The 24,940-nt window shown below is 42.3% G+C and overlaps 1 protein-coding gene across 1 annotated transcript in view; it reads right to left on the bottom strand.

Moving 5' to 3' along the window:
• The window catches only part of STK17A (serine/threonine kinase 17a), a 44,813-nt gene extending 20,988 nt beyond the window's left edge, over nucleotides 1-23,825 (bottom strand). Inside the window, exons 1-3 of the mRNA XM_075558162.1 lie at nucleotides 23,488-23,825; nucleotides 15,110-15,322; nucleotides 2,764-2,908 (exon numbers count right to left, since the gene is read on the bottom strand). Coding sequence (XP_075414277.1) covers nucleotides 2,764-2,908; nucleotides 15,110-15,322; nucleotides 23,488-23,684 — 555 coding nt within the window. The 5' untranslated portion in view covers nucleotides 23,685-23,825. The remainder of the gene's footprint in view (nucleotides 1-2,763; nucleotides 2,909-15,109; nucleotides 15,323-23,487) is intronic.
• Nucleotides 23,826-24,940: the final 1,115 nt, after the last annotated feature.

The raw sequence follows: 24,940 nt of genomic DNA on the forward strand, positions 1-24,940 counted from the left end.
ACTCGAGCACAGACTACAGTAGAGGTACATGGGTAGATGACGTGGAACAAGATGAAATTGCAGAAGTTCAGGATTGGAAAGCTTTTTGGCAGTCTAGGAGTTTCCGTTTTCTTAGGTTACCCTCCTTCTTAACCCTAGTCCCTCTGGCTGATAAATTAACTTGTTTGTGAAATAAATAAGAGGAACTAGAACCACTGTGATGTGTTTTTGAACTGTTTATATTTGAGGACTGTTTCATCTCACCCTCCCCTCCCCCCCCCCCCCACCACACACACACGGACTTGAAATTACACATTCAAGAGTTGATGAGAACATCTTACACTTCTACCACAGATGCCTGAAGAGATTTCTAAGAAAGAGAAACTGGTATTTACTGTTTGACTTCCAAGTTCTCACTGTCATTCAAATACAGAACTGGTTTGGGAATTCATGCTTCCCCATTCACAGAGCATGTGACAGATGGGGCCTGGGGTTCACCCCTTCGAGGTTAGACCCTAAGACCCTGACACTGGCTGACCAAAGTCCTGTACCCCTTAGTGCAGTCAGTGATCTAATCAGAGTGAAGCTCAGGACTTCTGAGCGAGCTAGTAAACAGTTGACTCTTTTCTGCTGGCCCTCTGGGCAGTTGCTAAGTTATGGCAGCTGCTTCACCTTGGGCTATGATGGCCGGAGATAAGTATTGAGAATACCAGCAAACTGCCATAATTAAGGGAGGATTCTCTCTGGACGTTTGGATCATACCATTTTTTTTTTTTTGGAGACTGATTTTTTTGGTGTTAGCTTTAGTTGGTGATTCTGATCACTTGACAAGGTCCTAACTGATATAAGAGTGATGTATACTACTTAATTCTTAATTTCTGACTGTTTCTTTACACACCGTTCTCTATTTATAACAATATAGTAAAACATCTGACTATTTTGTGCATTAACCTGGGTTCTCTCTCTTTGCTGCCCATGTCTGTCTGGTTCACAAGTGAAGCTGCCAGCGCTTCAGAAGGGGCCTTGCCACCACTGCAGCAAAAGAGGCAATGGAAACTAGTTTTGAGGGAGTCTTTTAAATCGAAGGGCCTTCACTTGGCCAGAGGGGTCTAGGAAGCGGTTGAGTTGGGAAGGTCACTGCTGCTCCCCTCTACTCAAGCACCCTGGTGGGACCTATGACTGGAGATAACCTGGAGAGCAGGGGGTAGAGCAGAGCCCAGCACTCCTTCCTTCCCCTCCTCCATGCCCCAGCTCATTTCTGTAGGGTCCTCCCCAACCATGGCGTGGTTGCAGGGAGTAGATGTATAGGTATTGGAATGAGCAACACCTGCCATCGACACCTTGATCCCTGACTCACTGGCTGCCTGAGCTGCAGAGCTACCAACTATGCCTCTAGTCCAGCCACCAGGAAGGGCCCCAAGGAAAAACTGAGAAGCCGTGCCAAGACTTGGTGGCTTCCTAGAGCATGGAGGCAGAGGTCAAGCAACCACGTGGCTGAGAAGCTAAAAACTAGAGAGACTTGGCTACTGGATGATTGGTAAATGTTCATGGTGTGGGGGAGAAAAATGCATGCATTCATACTGTGTGACTCAATCACCTAAAATTGTATGCTCAGTCATTTATATACATGCATAGGGTATAAAAAGACATGTCAATGAGAATGATTGGGGCAGGGAATGTATGGATGTGCTTTATACAATTGATGTATGTATATGTATGGATGGTGATAAGAGTTGTATGGGTCCCTAATAAAATGTAAAAAAAGAAAAGAGGAGAAAAAATGATTAGGGCAGGGACTGTACAGATGTGCTTTACACAATTGATGTATGTATATGTATAAACTGTGATAAGAATTGTATGAGCCCCTAATAAATTGTTAAAATTAAAAAAAAAAAAAGACATGTCAAACCGTATGAAATCACCAAAATGATTCTGGATGCCTTTTGTGTTCTCTGCTTTTTGCTCGTTGCTTTTCAGTTTTTTATAATGCACAAAAAGCTTGAAGTGAAAAAGAGTGATTTTAAAAACTTGCATGAAGTCCCCATTGCCTGTAGTGTTGCTGTGGACCCAGGTCTGTATCCTTTCTGTTCATTGATCCTGTCTTGTGATGACCTGTTAACGTCCCCTAATTACCCCCTTAATTGTGAATATTCTCTATGAGTTCTGTGTGGCCATTGGAACAAATTATGGAGTAGAAGTAGTGTGCCGTCGGAGTACTGGTCGATTTCTGAATAAAGAAAGATGAAGGCAGAAAGAGGCGTGCTTGACCTGCCTGATGGGAACAGGGAAGCCAGAGGTCAGAGAGAGCCACCTCCCACCATTTACTGCAATAACTAAATTAAGTTCAAACACTTTACATGAGATTTGAAACTCCTGTGAACTTAACATTTTCTCAATTTTTCATATCCTTTTCTTGCCTCTCAATCCCACCAGTTCCCCACCCTCTCCCAACATACTCAAAGAAGCTTACATTTTGTGAAGACAATTTTCTCTTCTACCTATCTAAATTTCTTTTAAAGGTCTGAACTCAACTCATCTTCTCCAGGAAGCCTTCACCTACCTCGCTCATGCCAATATTCTCTGAGTTCTAGTTTGGGGCAGTACATTATTATTTACTCTTTTTTGTACTCACATGCATTTTACCTCCCCGGGCAAACTCATTGGGAAGAGGAGGAGTCTTCTATCCTTGTTATCAAATGAGCCACCTTGACAAATATAAAATTCTATATCTGGAGTGACACAAGTTCTAACAACTGTCAACTCGTAAAGTAAACCACATCTTACCTTGAGATCAAGATGAACTACATCATGAGTGTGTAAAAAGCGAACACCTTCTAAAATTTGTCGCATGAGTCTTTGCACGTCTTTTTCTTTAAAAGCGTCATCCCGGTCTGCAACACACTGGTCAAAGATTTCACCTCCAGCAGCACTAGAGGACAGAGCACATTTGGTTTACAGAGGAGGATGCTAACACAACAATAAAATGTACCTTTTTGGTGGTCAACGTTAAGTATGTCAGTCTCTTTACATAGCGTCTGGGTGTATGTCAAACGTTTTAGTCTATCAATAATGCTTAAATACATTTTTTCATAAAAATATGCAATTTCTAACATAGACTGAGCACTTCTAAAGATGAATAAAGCATCAATTTAACAATTCAAAGAATTAAACTTTCATACCACTGGCATACTTTCCAAAAATTCTCAAGAAATCACAGACTAGACAAAATATTATTTTTGAAAAAAATGAAAATAATTAAAAATATACAAAAACCTTCCACGGAGACCCTACTTCCAATCCAAGTGCCCCCTTTAGAAGTAAGCCCTGTTATTACTTGGCAGTTTAAAAACAAAAACATTTTATTATGATTTAGTTTAAAGTTTAACATGAAACTGGTTTTCTAGTAAATAATTCAGACATTGTTTTGTGACATTCTAATGTGTGCAAACCTTCATAGAGTTATTGATCACATTATAGGCCTGTCGAGGGTCTAACTGAAGGTTGAGCCACAGCGGGGTAAGGTGAGTTCGGTTTCGAGCCTGAAGGATGGTTAAGAGCCACAGTCTTGGGAGTTCCACTCATTCCCCTCTTAAGCAGACCAGTCAACATGGTCTTTTTTTTTTTTAATTATTACGTTGAGTTTTGGTCCACATTTTGCTCCCATGCTAACTAGGACCTCCTTTCAGAGGACTGGCAGTGAGAGCCAGACATCTAGTTCTTTTGGTTTAGGGGTTGTGGAGGATGGGGTTCTGTGGTCCATTACAACATTAATTGTTCCCATGTGTCTTTGCTTTTCTCAGCCCTTCTTTATTTGTTCTACTTGGAAAAGGCCAATCGTTGACTCTACTGTTACTTTGGTGTACTACACCCTTCCAGAGCTTTCTGTTTCAAATATTAATTTTCTGGATTAAGGGGGTGGAAAAATGTAATATGTGATTTGTGCTAGTCTACAACTTTCTTCTGAATATTCCTAGGGAGCCCTGGTGGGACAAGGAGTAAGCCCTTGGCTTTTAACAAAAGGTCGATGGTTTGAACTCACCAGAGGCTCCATGGGAGAAAAGATGTGAGGACCTGTTCTATAAGGTTACAGTCTGTTCAACAAGGTCCTATGTCAGAATCGACTTGCTGCCCACAACACCTCTTAGAGCAGCAGTTCTCAACCAGTGGGTGAGGACCCCTTTGGAGGTCAAATGACCCTTTCACAGGGATCGCCTGATTCACAACAGTAGCAACATTAGTTATGAGGTAGCAACAAAAATACTTAAAAAATCATTTTTTAGGGGCTCATACAACTCTTATCACAATCCATACATCAATTGTGTAAAGCATATTTGTACATTCATTGCCCTCATCATTCTCAAAACATTTGCTTTCCACTTAAGCCCCTGGCATCAGCTCCTCATTTTTTCCCCAACAAAAATAATTTTATGGTTGGGGGGTCACCACAACATGAGCAACTGTACTAAAGGGGCGTGGCATTAGGAAGGTTTTCAACTGTCTTAGAGTCTTTCCATGAAAGTTTTATACATCTATCTATTTACTTCATTAATTCTAACTCCTGCCGTCGTTCAGTGAACAAATATATCACAATTATTTAATTATTCCCCGTTGGGGGACATTATGTTTGGTCTAATTATTCACTATTATGAACAATGCTGTGAAGGAGGCACATTCGTGTGTGTTAGCCCAGGGACCAAGAGTTCTCACAGGTGGATACCTGGAATGGAACTGCTAGAAGGAAGAATACATTTAATATATTAACAAAACCAAACCCCACTGCCATCAAGTCTATTGCAACTCAAAGGGCCCTTACATAGGGTTTCTGAGGCTGTCTATCTTCATGGAAGCAGATGACCTCATCTTTGTTCCAAGGGGTAACTGGTGAATTTGAACCACTGACCTTACAGTTTTGTGGTTACCAGCCCAATTCTTACCCGACAGAGCCACTAATAGATACAACTAAATTGTTTACCAAAAGAGCAGTATTTAATTTTCTTTCACTCTCTGGCCAAATCCTCTCAGTTTAGTTTGTCTATTGTTGTTGCCTCCCCCACCCCACCCCCCGACTTAAATCATACCAACAAGAGAAAAATTATCTTTTCAATTTGTATTTCCCTTCAGTCAAAATTATACATTTAAAACAAATCACAAAGGGAATATCTTAAAAGTTTGTGTTTTTGAAAGTACTGGCTTGCCTCCATTAAGTTGATATTAAAATTCAACAAACACTGATCAAATGTGTTAGACATTGTACTTCGGGTAGAAAGAAGAATTACAAAAAGTGGCATTAAGTAAAAAGGTTCTAGTATTAGGACTCAATTCATACACACATGGGCTTATTTTTTAAAAAGTGTTTAAACATGTCTCTGAGATCAGTACGTGGCTCAGACACAGTCTCTCAGTAATGCATTTGTCTCGGTCTCACTAGGATACTTAAAAAAATACATCTCCCGTGCCATGGAGAAAAGCACACCATTGTGAGGTCAGGGTTACTATCAAATTTGTAATACCCCATAACACAACAGTTTCAAAGGATCAATTACTTGAAGGAAGGGTGAGAAGACCGCAAATGTGAGCAAAGAAAAGAAGACCGCCAACCTCAAAAGACTGATGAAACAACAGCTAAAGTTCACGAGCTGGGAGAAGGTGACCATGGAATTACCACTGACCTCAGAGCGAATGAAGTTGGGATTGCACATGATTTGGCATTTTCAATTCTAAGTGAACATCTTGACCAATCTGTCCATCAGCCTTTTAAGTAAGATTGATGCTAATGAAGATGATGTTATGGAATGGATCATAATTAAAGACAAGCCTTCGATGAACAAATCTGATTGAGAGCATGGTCCAATCAAAACTGTAGGGGATCTGCCAGGCCAGTTACATACAAGGCAAGAGAGGTCAGCTCAGCAGGTTTGGGTGACTGCTTTTGGGGACTTCTTGAGATAGAGTTTCTTAAATGACAAAGGATGATCATGAAGGCTTAGGAGGATGAAGTTTTTTTTTTTTTTAACAATTTATTGGGGCTGATACAATTCTTTTCACAGTTCATACATATACATACATCAATTGTATAAAGCACATCTGTACAGTCTTTGCCCTAATCATTTTTTTCTCTTTTCTTCTTTTACATTTTATTAGGGACTCAAACAACTCTTACCACAATCCATACATATACATACATCAATTGTATAAAGCACATCCATACATTCCCTGCCCCAATCATTCTCAAGGCATTTGCTCTCCACTTAAGCCCCTTGCATCAGGTCCTCTTTCCCCCCCCCTCCCTCCCCATTCCCCCCTCCCTCATGTGCCCTTGGTAATTTATACATCGTTATTTTGTCATATCTTGCCCTATCCGGAGTCTCCCTTCCCCCTTTCCCTGCTGTCCCTCTCCCAAGGAAGAGGTCACATGTGGATCCTTATAATCAGTTCCCCCTTTCCAACCCACTCACCCTCCACTCTCCCCGCATCGTCCCTCACACCCTTGGTCCTGAAGGTATCATCCACCCTGGATTCCCTGTACCTCCAGCCCTCATATGTACCAGTGTACAGCCTCTGTCCTATCCAGCCCTGCAAGGTAGAATTCGGATCATGGTAGTTGGGGGGAGGAAGCATCCAGGATCTGGGTAAAAGCTGTGTTCTTCATCGATACTACCTCACACCCTAATTAACCCATCTCCTCTCCTAAACCCCTCTATGAGGGGATCTCCATTGGCCGACACTTGGGCCTTGGGTCTCCACTCTGCACTTCCCCCTTCATTTAATATGATATATATACATATATACACATACATATATACATATACACATACATACACACACTTATATCTTTTTTTTTTTTTGCATGATGCCTTATACCTGGTCCCTTGGGCACCTCGTGATCACACTGGCCAGTCAAATGGGTGCATAAGCAAATGTGGTGAAGAAAGCTGATGGTGCCCGGCTATCAAAAGAGATAGTGTCTGGGGTCTTAAAGGCTTGAAGGTGAACAAGCGGCCATCTAGCTCAGAAGCAAATAAGCCCACATGGAAGAAGCACACCGGCCAGGAGGATGAAGTTTTAAGAGAGTGGAAAATCACGTTGGTGAGAAAAAGGCCAGGAATGCTTTGCCCAGGATTTTTTTTCCCCCACCACGGCGATGCAAGTGAGCTATCAGCAGCATTTGGCAGCCTTGTGAGAGTGAGTTGACCACTTGGGATGAGCAAGGCTAAAGCAGCTGAGGTTTGTAGGAAGAGTACAGGGCCGTTTGGAGCCACACACACACACACAGCAAGAGCGGTGCAGAGATCCTGGAGGCTTAGGCGGAAACACTAACATGGGCATATTCTGTGAACCTTTATTAAGTCAGGCCAAGAATAACTGCAAGGGCAATATGAACTGAGCAATTCCCAGAAGACACATTTAAATTCTGTTCACCCAAAGTAGAGAAACTATGCCGAACATCTACAGCTATCAGTAGACCCCACCCACCCCTACCCCACCTTTAATGGTCAGGCCTGTAGAATTAAAGTGAGACTAGTTTTAGCCTGTCCTAACTCCGCTTATCCACAGGTGCCAAAATAAATGTTGCCACTCTTTAACACTCACTGCCATCAAGTTGATTCTAACTAATAGTGACCCCACAGGACCGGGGTGGGTCCAGAACAGCGATTGGTTTCAAACTCTGACCTTGCCATTAGCAGCCCAATGTGTAACTACTCATGGTGGTTAATTTTATGTCAACGTGGCTAAGAGATGGCATCTAGCTGATGTTCGATCAAACACTTCCAGAAATTGCTGAGGTCTTTCCCAGATTACTCTTGATGAGGTGCATGGGCCTCATCCAATTATTTGAAGCCACAAGTGCAAGAAAGGTATGTACATATGCAAATGCATTTATATATAACGAGAGGGGAATATATCTATGTACTCATATCTATATGTTAAGAATTAAGGTTGTAGATGGACACTGGGCCTTGACTCAAGCACTCCCTCAACACAAGAATACTTTGTTCTAATAAACCAGCATTCTGTGATGCTCACCTTCCCGACATGATCACTGAAGACAAAATGGATATATAAGCAAATGTGGTGAAGAAAGCTGATGGTGCCCAGCTATCAAAAGATATAATGTCTGGGATCTTAAAGGGTTGAAGATAAAAAATGTGGCCATCTAGCTGAGAAGCAACAAAGCCCACATGGAAGAAGCACACCAGCCCATGTGATCATGAGGTGTTGATGGGATCAGGTATCAGGCATCTAAGACCCATAACAAAATCATACCCAATCTAAATGTGGGGGAGTGGGCATGGAGTGGAGACCCAAAGACCATCTGTAGACTATTGAACATCCCCTCACAGAGGGGTCACAAGGAAGAGACGAGCCAGTCAGGGTACAGTATAGCACGGATGAAACACACAACTCTCCTATAGTTCTTTAATGCTTCCTTCCCCCAACTATCATGACCTCAAATCTACCTTACAAATCAGATTAGACTAGAGTATGCACACTGTTACAGATAAGAGGCAGCAACACAGGGAATCCAGGATAGATAAACCCCTCAGGGTCAACAATGAGAACAGAGATACCAGGAGAATTACGGGAGGTGGTGGGGAGAAAGGGGTAACCGATCACAAGGATCGACATAAAACCCCCTCCCTGGGGGACAAACAACAGAAAAGTGAGTGAAAAGTGACAGAGGACAATGTAAGATATGAAAATAATAATCTATAACTTATCAAGATTTCATGAGGGAGGAAGGGTGGGGGAGGGAGGGGAAATGAAGAGCTGATAGCAAGGGCTCAAGTAGAAAGAAAATGCTTTGAAAATGATGGCAGCATATGTGCAAATGTGTATGACACAATGGATGAATGTAGCGATTGTGATAAGAGATGTAAGGGCCCCCAATAAAGGTATTTAATTAAAAAAAAGAAAAGACAGGGAAGGATATCCAGAAGAAGCAATATTGCCTCAAAAGAGTAACAGAGAAATCCTGTTTGCTGTTCCAGCCTGCTGGCCGCCCTATGAGAATGCAGCCTCTGCTCGCGCCCATTTCCAGGAGCTGGCTTGACCGATACATTTCAGACCTAACAGTCCCCAGAACTGTGAGCCAATTCCTTTATAATAATGCAGTCTCCCACTCCCCTACCCTCTTCTATTGGTTCTGTTTCTCTGAAGCACCCTGTTCTACACAAAACTGTTGCATTCAAAATGTTTGCCAACCTATCAAAATGACTCATCACCTGAAATGCCACAAATTGTAAGCCCAAACCAATAGGAAGATCATTCATAGTACCAGAGATGATCGACGTGACTGGCAAATACTGATGTTAAAACAGCTATTAGAAATCTGCTCTAGGATTTAAAGTAAAATGTGAATAGAATGAGAAGAGAAATGGAGAGTCTGGATAGACTAAGTGGAATACATTCATTAGTTGGACAGGAAAATCCATTAACTGCAACAGGAAACAGAGAAACCGTCCACTCTGAAATAGAGAAGAACAGAAAAGACTAAGCCAAAGAGACAGACCTTGTCAACGTGAGGGACAGCACCAAGCAGTTTAAAAGACGGCAACTGGAGTAAGGAGAGAAGAAAAGCAGAGCAGAGGAGAGCAAACGTTGGAAAAATTATATCCAGATCTGATAAAAACTCTAAGCTTAAAGATGTAAGAAGCTCAGTGAATCCAAAATAGACTAAGCAAAAAAACAAACAAAAACTACAAAAGGTACATAAAAATCTAACTGCTGAAAACCAGTGATAAGACACATTGACAGGGAAACCAAAGTTCGAATGATAATAGACATCTTGTCATGAACAGTGTGAGGTGGAAGACAACAAAAGATCTTTAAGTGCTGGAGAAGAATGTCCTGAATACAGGATTTGCAGTTGGACAAACACTAGGTAAAATAGAAGTCACACAGACAGCATAGCATAATATCAAAACAAAGGGAAACTCCCCAGTGAAGCCCTGACAAGCTATGAACTAGTACGTCTCCTCTTCCTAGGAAGCATGCCCAAGCCTGCTAGCAAGGGGCAAACAGCACAGCGTTTATATAAAAGCAGAGGCTTGAGAATCATACACTCCTGAATTGAATCCTGGCTCAGCTACTTGCTGTGTAATCTGAGGTTGATAGTTTCTCTGAGCTTTTTTTCATATAAAAAATCTTGTTCTAAAATTTACAAGGAGTCTCAATGAACATCAAGGTTAAATGTCAACTATTCTGGTGTTTGTCGGTTCTGAAGTATAAATACCATTTTTTTCTTTTAAATTTTCATTCCTATGCCTGCTGTTGTTATCAATATCTTTAACAAGTGAGGTCTTCAAAGATCTGAGAAAGATAAACACCAGCAAAGTTTGTGCTGCAACCCAGTGTGCACAACCGGCCTAAGCACAGATGGGTGTGTGGTTCCCCATAACACAAGAACATCCCAAATCGGGAACTACCTGCACGCACCTAGCACGCAGTAGATGCTTACTACTCTGTGCCTTTTACTGCTCTCCGCCCACAGCAGCTAATGAGACTTTCTCGTAAGAAGTAAAACACCGCTGCAGCCACGTATATTACGCAGTACTAGCATTAGACTTAACACCTGGAAGGCAGAGACTAGGTTATTTTCGCTTTTATATTACCTGCACGCATTTGCATTCACTGCACATGGCAAGTGCTTAATGTATGTGGAACAAGTAACTGATATAGTGATCATACGCTGCCAGTTTCCATAACAACAATCTACAGATGTACCTGAGAATTTTGATAGCTGAGTGTCTGAAGTATATCTCTAAGACTTCCTCCTCAAACTAAAAAGAGAACAATTTCTACTGCCAAATCATACTGATACTGGGGATGGGGGGTGGCAACACAAGCATCAAAGCGACAGATGCCATTTAAGGTTTTAAGCAAGGGAATCAGAGAATCGCATCTATAAGCTAGCTTTGGAACAGAGCCTGAGGCTGACTGGTGAGGAAGCTGCTGGGAGAGAGCGAATGAAGCCCAATACAGAAGAGAAACAGCAAGTACCAAAATGTGTGTTGAGGTGGGAAAGAAGTGTTAGAGGCACAGTATATAAAAGACTGGCTAACGTGCTATCCATGCGCTTTGAGGACATGAAGAGAGTCAAAGCTTCCAGCTTGAGTCACTACATGGGATTCCACTGGTAATGGGAAACAAAAGAAGAGCAGGCACTCCAAGAGCAACGGGACTTCACACATGTGATGCGGAAGCATGCGTCGTGCATGCAGGTTCATGGAGCAGACAGCCGAACTAACAACTGGAGCTTAGGTGAGGAGCTGGGGTTGGAGACAAAAATTTGGGATCAGCATGTAAATAATAGCTTAAGCTGTAAAAGTAGATTGTTATCATCCAAAGTAAATGTAAAATGATCATAGAAATGCTAAGGGAACTCTAGAACACTTAGTTATACAATAGAAGAACAGAGAAATTGGGAGAAAATATTTTGAATGTCGAAGAACATATTTTTTCCCTGATTTATTTATTTAAATGTTTTATTAGGGGCTCATACACCTCTTATCACAATCCATACATACATCAATTATGTAAAGCACATCTGTACATTCATTGCCCTCATCATTTTCAAAGCATTTCCTCTCCACTTAAGCCCTTGGCATCAGGTCCTCTTTTTATCCCCTCCCTCCCTGCCCCCCCCTCCCCTCATGAGCCATTGATAATTTATAAATTATTATTTTTGTCTTATCTTTCCCTGGGGGGCGGACAACAGGAAAGGGGTTAAAGGGAGATGTCAACGGGGGAAGAACATATTTTTAAGGAGGAGGTGTAATTTTAAGTGCATATAGATAGTTAAGAAGTAGAGTGACTATTAAAATGAGATTACTGATTTTGGTTAGTAGGCCAATGGCCTCTTAAAAATTTCAGAGAACAAATGGTGGTCAATTGAAAAGGGAATGAACAGATGATTGGATCCATGGAGTAGTCCTCAATTGACTGGAAGTTGAGGAAAGCTATAAAGTCAGACTATTCTTTTAGGGATATAACAGGAAAGGAAAGAGAAAGACAAGGCAATGGTTTAAGACCCAGAACTGAGAAAAAGGAATTTTAGGATATTACCCAAAAAACCAAACCCATTGTCAACAACAGTCCTAAAAACCATTTTGAGAGGGGTTGAAACTCTGAGAGAGTATCGATACTGGGGGACAAAAAAAAAAAAAGGCAGAGCACATGTTCTGAAAGAAGAAAGTTAAGGAGCAAAATAAAAGATCTTTGCTTTGGAAATGAGTAGGGAACGTCTTCCTCTAGGACAGAAGGGAAGCTGATGAGCAGTGAAGAGGGAAGGACATAAGACGGGGTAGTGGGTATAATGGCTCAAAGGGGAGAAAAGGACCTAACGGTTGGGAAGCAGGCAACAGGATGTGGGAGAAGTTTCCATGAGCTTCTAGTGCAGAGGGGGAGGTGTCAAAAGGAAGTGGTGAGAGATTAAATAATTACTATGCTGAGAGTAGAGCACTTACTGTTATTAAGAAGTTGATCAAAAATTGTAAATCCTTTCAAGAATGTGCAGTAGTAGGAATATACTACATGCATTTTAGGGTTCCGATAGCAAAAGGAGCTGCAGAGGCAGGCCAAAAGGAGGATTGAAATACTGGGAGCTGCTGGCAGGAGAAGTTTTAAAATGGCTACTAAAGAATAAAGAAAAAGATAGAAATAAAGTGGGGAGCTGGCTGGAAGACCAGAAGAATGGAGAAGAGTCCAGTGTTGAAGGCTGGAGAGCAGGTTTTGTGAGAACGGACAAGGAAGAGCTTTTGGTCAGAGGAACATGTCAGAGGGCCTGTCTAGATCAAGGTCTAAACCCACCTTAAACCTCTACAAAACAAACTAGTCAGTTGGCTATATAGGAGATTGTTAAACCAACTAAAAAAAAGGCTTTATTGAAGTATCAATCACCTATATTAGTATTGCTTAACCATACTACTATTTTGGGGGGGTATTTCTCTATTAAAAATATTTGAAACTGTAGCAAACACTTTTGTCCATAGCACTGTTCACATTTTATAATTTTTATAAGGAATCTCTATAAATGAAGTTACTGAATTAAAATGTATGAACACCACGCTCTTGGATATTATCTACAGTGCCTTTTGATAACATTATCACATGGAAGACAGAATATTAGTCATCTAGACTTTTACTGCTTTAACTCTACATTACATTAAGTTTTAAGTAAAAATAAGAGAATACTATGTTTTTAACATGCTCTCTTATTTAATGGAATTAAAAAACATATTTCTATGTCAATATATATTTATCGACCTTATTTTTTAGTAATTACATAGTAATCCACTAAATATTTAACTATTTCTACTTTCTTACTATACAAAAACTGCTACAATGAACATCTTTGTAACACATTGTTACACAACTGCCTGATTATTTACTTGTGAAACATTTTATCTGAGGGAAATGGCTGGTTAAAGAGGTTTTTAAACAAAGTCTTTTGAATTGCAAAATCTTTTGAATTGGCACAAAAGCTTAGGAAAGGTTGGTGATTTGAACCCACCTAGAAAGGCCAATGGGGCACACTGGGGCCACTGCAAGTCAGAATCAGCCCAGTGGCCGCTAACAGCAACCACAACTGAACTGCTGCACAGAAAAGGGAAAGCAATTAATATTCCCAACTGTAGACTAAATGAGATGGTTTGACCAATACATATCACCTTTGTAAGGTTCACCATCATACAAAGGGAAATGGCACCTTAGTTTTTATTTGTATTACAAAAATGGTAAGACTCTAGTCATTTACATTTATGTATGTGCCTGTAAAAATTTTTATTCATATTTATGACCATTTTGAAAAATCTTTTGTCTAGATCTGAAAGTCAAAAAGTATTACTACAAATACAGAAACATTTTATTCAACGAAAATATCAAGAAATGAAGCGATGCACCATCAAGGTCTACTGACTTCCAAGAGCGGTGCTCCCATCTGTCTCCCCCTTCCCTGCAGACCCCACTGCTCTGTCATTTGGGACACCACATCAAAGTGGTAGCTTAGATTCCCCAGCGACTCAGATTGGGATCCTTTTCAACATTCTTTGAGTGCTGTGAACGAAATGTCCAAAGACATTCTCATAAGGCGGTTCTCGCTACCCTTAAAGATGAGCAGGAGCATTGTTGTGATGGGAAAATTTCTTGGACAGTTTTCCTAGCCTTTTCCTCACCACCGCAGCTTTCCGTTTTCTTAAAACTTCTTCATAATAAGCTCCGTTCCTGTGGTCACCCTGTGCCCTTTGAGAAAATCTATCCAACTTATGACCCCCTTGGGGTCCCAAAAGACAGTCTCCATATCCTCTGAGCTGACCATTCTACCTTGACTTTACCTGGTCAAGACTTGGAAGGCACTGTTTTATGGGACCCTAACGAGACTAGAACAAGTGTTACTCAGAACTTGTCTGTAGCTATTCACTGATCATGCAGACATGTTTAAACATGTTTCGTTTGGAATAAATCTGTGCTATGTCTGAACCAGAACCCTAGAAACAATGCCTCTTGACTTACTCCAAAGGTATTAAAGACACTTTAATCATTTTTGACTGAATGTATATTAGGTGTGTTTTTATTTGAGTTTATCTTTTCATTTTGTTTTATGTACTAGGATTTTTAACAATCAAATCTATCCATCTTTTCCCCTGGTAGTGGAAGTATGGATGGAAAAAAAATGTTCTTAATGCAAAAGGATGGTCTGTATTCTGTGCTCTACATTTTGTCAGTTACTGTTGAGTCAGTCTATGACTCAAGGGCGATGAAGCAGTTCTACCAGGAACATCTGGGTTTGAACTGACTCAACGACAACACCCTTGAGAGAGGCAGTTTGTCGTGTCTGTGGAGTGTCACTGGTTGGGTTCCAAACGACAACCTTTGGGGGAAAGCTGATGGCAAACCACTTCCCCGAGGTTCTGCTACAGATATTGGCTGTTTGATAGCTACTTACTTCGCAACCTGTGAAGGGACTAAGCTGTTGTTAGGGGCATCACGTCAGTTCTGACGCACAGGGACTCTATGGACAACAGAACAAGACCCTGCCTGGTTCTGTACCGTCTGCACAGTTGCTGCTCAATTTGAGCCTACGGCTGCTCACAGACTGTCAAAGTTGAACTGAGTTGAAAAGTATACTTACTATTCCAGAACTAAGATCATTTCTGATGGCGTTTCATAGACTTCATGTAAATTAATGACCCAAGGATTGTCCTGTGCTAGTTCAAGAACAGCAATCTCATGAATTATTTCCATCCGACAATCTTGGCCTTTTCTTCTTTTTCTCATGAACTTTGCAGCAAATTCTTTTCCAGAGTCTTTCTTTATACATTTCCTCACCACTGCAAATTTCCCCCTAGAATAAAATAAAAATATTCATTGTTAAATTTCATGGCTTTCCAGAGAGGGTAAATCTTAATAAAATGTCTGACTGCCCATTGGTGGAGATTTATATTTAGATCACATTTCATCACAAAAGTAGAAAAACCACGTAGAAGGTTATATAGGAGCCACCTGCTATTTAGAAATCGAAATGTTTACTCTTCTGAAATAGAAAAATAACTATATTAAAGTTAATATAGTTTGTAGTTCTGCATAAATACATGACAACCCTAGTGCTGTAGTAAGTTCAACGTGGGGCTGCTAACTGTGCAGTGCCTCTTACAGGACACAAGCCCACCTCCGTCTTAAGTTCCAGACCCTCGATCAATGCACTACCTGACTCCTTTGTTTCACTTGCTGGTGCTCAGTGTTCAGTAGTGGTCATGCACTGGGCTGCTAACAGCAAGGTTAGCAGTTTGAATCTACCAGCCCCTTCATGGGAGAAAGTCAGGCTTTCTTCTGGAAAGGAGTTTCAAAGTCAGAAACCCATAGGGCAGGCAGTTCTACCCTGTCCTATCGAGTGGCTATGAGTTGGAACTGACTCAATAGTAGTGAATTTGGAGATATATTTTAAAATGTATAAAAACCATTTTGCATTTATAAAATTCATTTGGCTTCTTACTAGAAAATAGGTTAACAGAGTTCCTAATATAATGAATTTTATTATTATTCATTTACTTGAAAAAACAAGATTATCTTCCAAAAAAGATAAAAGTTGTTCTCATTTATGATCCCATTTCAACAATAAAATCAACTATGAATCTCTAATTTTCTTATAGATATATTATTATATACTGTATTATTTTAATACAAATTCCGAATGCACTGCTACAGAGTTGATTCTGACGCATATTGATCTGTTAGGACAGGGAAGAACTGAAGCTTTTGGGTTTCCCAGATGTTACCTCTTCACAAGAGTAGAAAATCTCATCCTTCACCCACGGAGCAGCTGGTGACTTCAAATTGCTGATCTTGTGGTTGGCAGCCCCATTAGGCTCCCAACGAGGGAAACACAGGAATCAGTATAGTGTATTGATCAAGGGTTGAATTTGAAATTAAGCTGAACAAATTAAATTGGGCTCTGAAATCATGACAGATGTGGACCTGAATCCTGTAAGTGGCTCTTTGGCTTACTTGACACGTAGCCTTGGGCAATTTATTAACCACATTAAGCTTTACTATCCTTATCTGTAAAATAACACAAACGGCGTCTACTCGGGGTTATTGGGAGAATTAATGTGCATGGTACACGGCAATTGCTAAGTCAGCCACTTGCCACATGGCTTGTGCTCAATACAGTGTTATTCAGACATACCATTAAGTTGTGACAGTGATCACTCACAAAAGACCCACTGAGTCCTTAAGTTGGAAGACAGCTTAGAGGTCCTATCGTTTTTTAACCTAATGCCAAATGCCCAAATGTCTTCTAATTGTAAGGTAGTCTTTTCTATTACTAGAGGCATATTTTCATTACATGCCTAAGCCTATAAATTCAATGTGTTGGGTCACATTCTGTGCCATTCACTAAGGGGTACTGAGCAGACCCATTTACTTCCACATTCAGTCTGTCAGATAACTGATAGACAGATAACTGTCACTGTGGTCTGTTTCAGGTGCCCTGGCGCCACAGTGGTTACATATTGAAGCCACCAACTGCTCCGGGGAAGAAAGACAAAGCTTGCTACCTGCATAGAATTGGAGTCTATAGACTGCGGGGCAGCTCTACCTGGTCCTATAGACTTGCTATGAGTCAGAATCAACTCCATGGCAGTGAGTTTGGTTTGGTATCATGGTGTGTTAAGGAAACCTGGTATGATAGGTTATGCAGTTAGGCAGCTAACCACAAGGTTAGCAGTTCAAATCTGCCAGCCCAGTTCCACAGGAGAAAGTTGAGGCTTTCTGCTCCCATAAAGATTTATAGCCTCAGTAATCCTATATGGGATCACTATGGGTTGGAATCGACTCTATGCCAGTGGAGTTTCAAACATCATGATCTATTAAGTGTCACTGCCTCTTCCTTTTCCTAATTATTGTTCCTCAGACTCTTAAGTTTTCTCAACCCCTTTTTGTATGGCTCACCAGAACCACACCGGAAATCCGCCAGTCAAATCTGAAGCACATGTACTGGCATTGGTATTTTTTTCAATAAAATTTTATGGTAACTTAACCTTTCCTCATAAATTTAGTATTTTAGCCACCCTGGGTGACTTTGTTATTCTCTCACTGAATTTTCTTCTAACCTCTGCGTCTCGTTTGCTTTACTGCCAATGGCTGGGCAACTGTCTTCAATCACCACTACTGAAATTCCATCCATTCTTTTTTTTTTTTCTAATCCCAGTCCCCCCCATCCATTCTTAAAGACTCTGCTCAAATGCAATTTTCCCCGTAATATCTTTCCCTGTTATATTAGTCTTTACCTGCAGCATGCCATTTTGCCTATAATAGGAACAGTGACTGACTTTGTTACATTTGGGAATAACTTCCACAATCTAACATAATTCTTCATGAGTGTAAACATTTCCTTAATAACACTGGGGGAATGCCTTGAATGAAAAGTTCCATTCAATGGGACCTAGAATGGCTTCTGTCTGCCTTCAAGGTAAGCAAGAGCAAATATACTTGTTGACCCCAAGTGTGAAAAGCCGTGAACCTATTGAAATCAGACATCAGAATGCATGATAGGAGCAGGTAGGGTTTCAAATGTTAGGCCTGGCTTCAAATGACACTTTAGACCATTTAAAATGGACTTTTCTGAGGGTTGGATTCCTATCTCCAAAATGAGGCTGAGATCAAACAAAATTGCTCAAATACATGGTGCTTTCAGTAGCTGATGAGTTATGAGTAAATAGTAGTTACTTTTACTGGTTTTATCCCACTAGAGAGTGATGATATAATCAAATCATAAGGATTTGTGCCCATGAATCATAGAACAGAGGAACAGAAGGGATCTAACTTAAACTCCACTGGATGTATAGGGGCCTGGTGGGAAGACATGCTGACAGGGAAAGGCCCTGAGGACTGGCTCCCATAGAGATCCCGCCTAGGAACCCTGGGGTGGGGGGGCAGCCCTGCCCTGTTCCATAAGAGGACTATCAGAGTCACCTGAAGGCACACAAGAACTTGATGTATATGGTTCCTTCTTACATATCTCAACAGGCAGAGCAATGACTCTAGCTACTTTGCTTCCTATGGCACTTGGTTTGCTAGTCGGGTATTAAACTTTATTTATAGTTTTACAACAAGGCTGAAATGTTTTAAATTCTTAACTGTACATATTTTGAACTAAGGTTTTAATATAATCTTAGATGCCCCTACTTTTCAAAATTAAAACAATGAAGTGTCTACTTTGGAGTAGAAGCCATGTTTCCAATGCGAACTGCTGCTGCTAAACCACCTGCATGGCCAATGGCCAATTTTCTCCTTATCCCTCCCCAAATGACAGGCTATTTGAAACTGTTTGTAAATATAATTCTTCAAACTAAACACTTGCTGCCAAAAAACTCACAGCCGCTGAGCTGATGCTGATTCATAGTGATCCTATAGGACAGGGTAGATCTGACCCATGAGCTTCTGAAACTGTAATTCTTTATGGGAGTAGAAAGCCCCGTATTTCTCCTGCAAAGAGCTGCCAAGAAATCTTAAATAGGCTTTGTCCTCAAAAATCATATTATTTAACAAAGGATCTTTATTTCTTTTTTAAAAATTATTTTATTAAGGGCTCATACAACTCTTATTACAATCCATACATACATCTCAATTGTGAAAAGCACATTTGTATATTCATTGCCCTCATCATTCTCAAAACATTTGCTCGACACTTAAGCCCCTGACATCAGATCCTCATTTTTCCCCTCCCTCCCCACTCTACAACTTAGTGTATGATATATACCTAAGGAGTTGTAAGGTACAAAGCTTGAAAGCTATTACCTGAAGGCATCAGTCTCGGTAAAGGACACAAAGTTATCGAAACATGACTATTTCTGAGGCCCTGTCAACTTGAACTTTCTAGTATTCTGATAATATCCTGTCTCCTCCCTGATAAACCCAATTGCTCTGAGGAGAAAAAAAAACAGGGCCTTACTCTTTGGATGAGACTGAAGCTTGGTCGGCTAGGATTTGTTTTCATTTGGAAGCCATTAACGTATGTCTCAAAAGGATAAGGGCAACTGGCTTTATTTCCAGATTATTCTGTGTGAACCACCTGTGACATAATGGGAGTGCTCGCCAAGTCCGAAGTCCCTCTTCGTGTTGGTTTTCTCATCTGAAAAATGGGGCTGTCCCGCAGCGTTGGCTGAGACTTACGTAATCCATGTAAAAGCACGGGTGAAACTGGAAACCCACGGCCATGCAGGCCCTCTGACTCACTGCCATGCTATACGGGGTTTCTAGACTGTACATCTCTGTGGGAGCAGAGTTTTCTTGGGGAGAGGCTGGTAGGTTTGAACTGCCAACCTTGCAGTTAGTAGTGTACTGCCTAGACTACAGGGGAACCAGGGATCATGGTAACATGATAAAGTATTATTCTAGCAGGGAACACATATTTCTCTCATTTTCTGCCCCCAAAGGAACATTCAACTATGTTATAATATAAAATGCTCTTACAAGGGCTGAAGAATTTTTTTCCACACTGAACTGTACATATGAAAACGGTTGAGATAGCAAATGTCTTGTTACCTTAGTATTTACCACAATAAAAGTATTAATACATGAAGCAACTCCTAATATGATTGAACTATTGAATTACATGATATGTGTGCCAATAAAACTGTTTTAAGAAGTGAAAAAAAATCTTTTTTTCTTCCTTATAATTATAAATATGCCAAAATGTTTAAGTTGAGAGCCAGCTAATAAAAATACATGCCAGGCAACTTTTTCAAGTGAAATTTATTATAGTTTTCAGTTTCTAAAAACACTTTTCTGTTGCTAATTTATCAATAAGTTAGCTCAAGGGAACACAACACCCTGAACAATTCTCAAACCCAAGGTCATTCTCCAGTGCCTCTGTAATGCAATCATTAGTGCAGTTTACATTGGCAGACGTCCTGACTCAGAAAGGCGACCGGCCTGAGAAATAACAAGCCACAAGTTTTCAGCAATAAAGAATGTTTTACATCATATATTTACCCACATTTAGGTCACTATGGACTCTACTAGCAAAATGCAAAGAACCTGACTTTTCTTAAAATGATCACATCCTGCCGTAACTCTGGATTCGATACTAACCATTTAAAAATTTTCCTGAATGTTTTATTTTCCTGATAAGGTAAAATAATGGTTGCTCAGGAGAGAAATCAATCTGTATTTGAACAGCTAGCTCTTTACCGCCTTCCACGTTACTGCATAAGAAAGAAAATGAATAACTCTTCTGTTTTCCTTCTTGCATCAGAAAAATAGAATACGAGTTTTGTAAGTTCTCTATCAGTACGCGATTAATTCATTATGTCAGAAATGCAGCCAGAGTTAACAGGTGTAGAGTCAGGCAAGTTTTCTTACCAGAGAAGGAACTGTGCATAAAACACTCAGTGAGGTCAACACCATAACAAATGTGGAACTCTTAAACAGTGACTGCTTGTAACACAAAACAGAGCGTCTACCCCTGAGATGGCTAAATCATTCCTGCGTCTTTTCATGAGGTGCCACTGTCTTGTTTCTTTTTTTGCTTTTTGGTTCCATGTAAAATAACATTTACTGAGTTACACAATGAATTACATGTATTGAGTATTCTCCTGCACCAAGCAAACCCTTAATCTATAGAGGTATGTTTATTTAATTCTCTCAACAATTCTACAAGGCAATCAGTGGTTAGGTAATGTCCTCAAATCCACCTAAGTAGTAAATAAAGAGCCGAGACTCAATCTCAGACTCTCTGACTCCAAAGCCCAGGTTCTTAAACACTGCATTAAAATCCCATGAGGGGCGGGCGGGGGAAGGAGGGCCAAAAATACATTAACTTTACTTTTTACACATTGGAATTCTTATATCAAGTAATCATCTAATTTGCATTGGTTTGATGCTTCGGGATTTATTCTTTTTGTAAAGAAATATATGTATTAAAATGACCTCACAATCATAAAAAGCAAAACAAAGACCCTTATAAGCAAATGACTGTTTTAATGGAGTTTCAAACAAAAATTAAAAGGAACATTCCGGGAGGAATTAGAACCATAACACCCGGTAGAGGGCAAATCAATTTTTCAGATGAAATCATTTGTTATAAAGTCTATGAGGCAGTGCTTACTACCTGAAATCATTTCGGCTTTGTATTACCAGTTTTCCTTTATATGGAGGAATCTAAACAATCCAAGCAAATAATGTAGTCTTAGTTTTCCTTTATCAGGGGATCAGGGTTACTTCAAAATGTCTTCAGTGTCCACAAATTGGACCATCTTGCTGGGCCAGTAGACTGCCCCACACTGGAGCTTTTCCAGCTATATTTCAAAAACGTGTGCATAGAATGCAATAATCAGTGCCTTGCTTATTGAAGAAAATCTTGTTCCTGAAAGGAGTTTTCGCTTTCACTAACATTTTTGGGGGGAAGGGGGGTAAATTCGATACTTTAAGGTGATGTCCCTATAAAACACGATTTCATTTTATTTCTTTAAAAGCTATAAAGCAGCTGCCCTTTAACCATTATTTTTAACCAGTGCCTTCTCCAAGACTCAAGCTGAACTCTTGTCAAAATTATCCGGCCCATTTCTTTGGTGGCGCTGGCAGTTTATGCGTTGTACAAGGTGGGCAGTTCGAACCCACTGCTGCTTCTCGGACAAGACGGGGCTATCTGCTCTTCTAAAGAGCCACAGGCTCAGAAACCCAGACATGCGGTTGCAGTCTGAGCTACTGGGTTGGCATCGATGACAGTGGCCCCTCCCCCGTGACATGTGCAACCCTGCCAGATGTTTACAAAGACTGCTAACGTTTACTGAACGCTAAAGTCCAGTGGTACAAGCTGTACCGGCATGACATCTTCCGAACAGGGCAGGGGACTCGGGGGCTGTCACCGCACGGACTCCGTAGAGAAGACAAGTGAGGCGGGAGATCCCCTTCCAAAGGTACAAGGAGCAAGTGTGAGGTTATGTCAGAAGCAACGCTGGTGTTTTTGACCACTTCTCCAAACTGTTCTGGCAGAGGGCTGGAGCCCCCAAGCACCATACGAATCACAGGGTCTGCAGCGTCCGCCATGCCAAATGATCAAATAGCCTTTGATAATTTTCAACTTGTAAACCCGGGTGGGGGTGAGGGAGAAGGCAAGCGCAGGGTCCCCTACTCACTGCCCCCCACAGTCCACTCTGGTTCATAAACAGAGGAACAGGGTGGAACTGCCCCTCTGGGTTTCCCAGACTGTAAATCTTTAGAGTAAAAGCCTCATCATTCTCCCGAGGTGAGGCTGCTGGTTTCAAACTGCTGACCTTAAGGTGAGCAGCTACCGCCCAGCTGGGTAGAAAAGGGAGGGAGAAAGGCGCCCTTAATGATGCCAATTGGAACATCGGGCTCAGGGACCGAAACCTTTTAGAATTAAAATAGCACAGCACTCGCAAAACCAAAATGATGAGGCCAGCAGAAGGCGGTTCACAAGTTAACACAGCTCCAGCGCCAAGGAAGCTGTCGCGACGGGTGTGAAGATTGTATTAAAGTCACAGACGGCGGCCGTAAATCTCACGTTTAAGGGTCAAAAAACCAACTAAAAAGCTGACTCCAGCCTTCTGCGCCCCCACGCCCCACCCGGAGATTTGCTACTCGGGATCCACAGAAGCAGGGTGGTTTGCACAGCCATTTATTTGCTCGGCTCGATGGATCCCCATTTAAAACCCGGCGGTCCAGGAAGGTGCCGGGGTTCCCGGGAACCCGCGGACACGAATCCTTCCTCTTTGGGGCCGGTCCGTGGGGGACCTGCTCGCCCTCCGTCGCAGCAGCCGCGCGCCCCGGGAAGCAGCGGCGCCGACTTTGCGGGCTCGTCCCGGGCCGGCGCGGTGCGCGCCCCAGAGACCGGCAGCCCCCGAGTTTGTGCGCAGTCACCGCACGGCGTTATCGGCGCCGACACCGCAGACGGCTCCAGCAACTTATCGGCCCCGTCCCCGCCCGGCCCGCGTCGCCAGCGGGGAGGCGCCGCCGGGGGCTCCGGGCCCGCTCGCCCGCTCTCACCTGCCCAGCTCCCGGCCGGGGCTGAGGCTGTAGGCGTCGTGAAAGGGCTCGGTGCGCACCGTGGCGCAGATCTCCCTCAGCAGCCCGCGGGCCTGCGGCGGCGGCGGCCGGCGCAACGCGCTCCGAGCCCGGACGGCCGTGCCCGACGCAGCGGCTGGGGGAGAGTCGCCGCTTCCTGGCTTCTCCAGAGGGATCATGGTGCTCCGGCGCGCTGGTTTTCCTGACGCCTGCCTCGTCCCGGGCTGCCGGCGGGTAACGGTCCGGCCCGGCTGGCTCGTGCGGGTCCGAGCAGCCGCCGAGCGCCTTCAGTCTCCAGCTCGGTTCTCAGACTGTGGTCGGCGGGCTCCCAGCCGTCCCGCCCTTCGGCTCGGCCCCGCCCCTATCTCGGCCCCGCCCCTATCTCGGCCCCGCCCCGCATTCCCGTCCGGCTCCGCAACTCCGTCTGGCCCCGCCCCTTCTTATCGGACCTCGCCCCTACGCTGGCTGGGCTTCTCCTCGGGGCTCTGCCCTCTCTCACGGAGCTCCGCCTACTGTGGCTCTCCCGGCGCCTCACGTGCGCCCTCTGGAGCCGAGAGGGAGGAGGTGCAATCCAGAGAGCCCAGGAAAGTCACTGCGTGGGCCGCGGTGCTGAGAACCTGTTGAGCACGCTCCAGTTCCAGAATCTGGAACTGCAAGGTTGCTCGGTTACTACAAGGGATACGAGCTGAGAGTCGCACCTTCACGATCCGCTGGCCCTGGTGTTGATACCATGACGGGCGCTGTGAAGCAGAGCTTTGGGTTGGGAAGTTGTCCCAGGCAGCTCTTTCCTTCTGACACTGGATTTGGGAAAGCCTGGTTTGGAGGCAGGACTGCAAATCTCCGGGGAAACCGTAAAGAAAGAACGTGTACTTTGGAAAACTTATTCCTTGAAGTTTTATAGAAAAGATACCAGAGGCGAAGGGCGAAGGAATACCCGTTCACCCCGCCTTCCTGCCGTTAACACCTTGTCTTACAGTTAATTGATCATCTTTTTCTGACTCCTATACTGCAGCCTCCAGATAAAGTCTGGAAAGATTTGTTTTCATAAAAGCCTAGCCAAGAGATGAGATTCAGTTGCCCAGGCCTGGGCACCATACGACCAGCATTCTAGAGCCTGTACAAAGAAGTTATGGGAAAAAACGTTCTTCTGAAATGTTCGTTCTCATCAAATATTTTGTGGGAAACGTGGAAGGTGTTTTGAACATATGTTGGTCACTTGAGACTTCTAATTAGCCACCAAACCCTCCTTTTACATAGAGAACTCATTTATTCAAATATAGAGACCGCCTTAACTAAAGTAAATTTGTTGATGTCCTTATAATTCACATAGACTTTCCGATGGGAAGTACGAACCAGCGTTTCTAAACAGCCACAGCCAATAATCAAAGATAGCATTGACTATATGCTAATTTGATCATTCTTAAAATTTAAACAC

This window comes from Tenrec ecaudatus, chromosome 9 (assembly GCF_050624435.1).
Source record: "Tenrec ecaudatus isolate mTenEca1 chromosome 9, mTenEca1.hap1, whole genome shotgun sequence".
Lineage (NCBI taxonomy): Eukaryota > Metazoa > Chordata > Mammalia > Afrosoricida > Tenrecidae > Tenrec > Tenrec ecaudatus.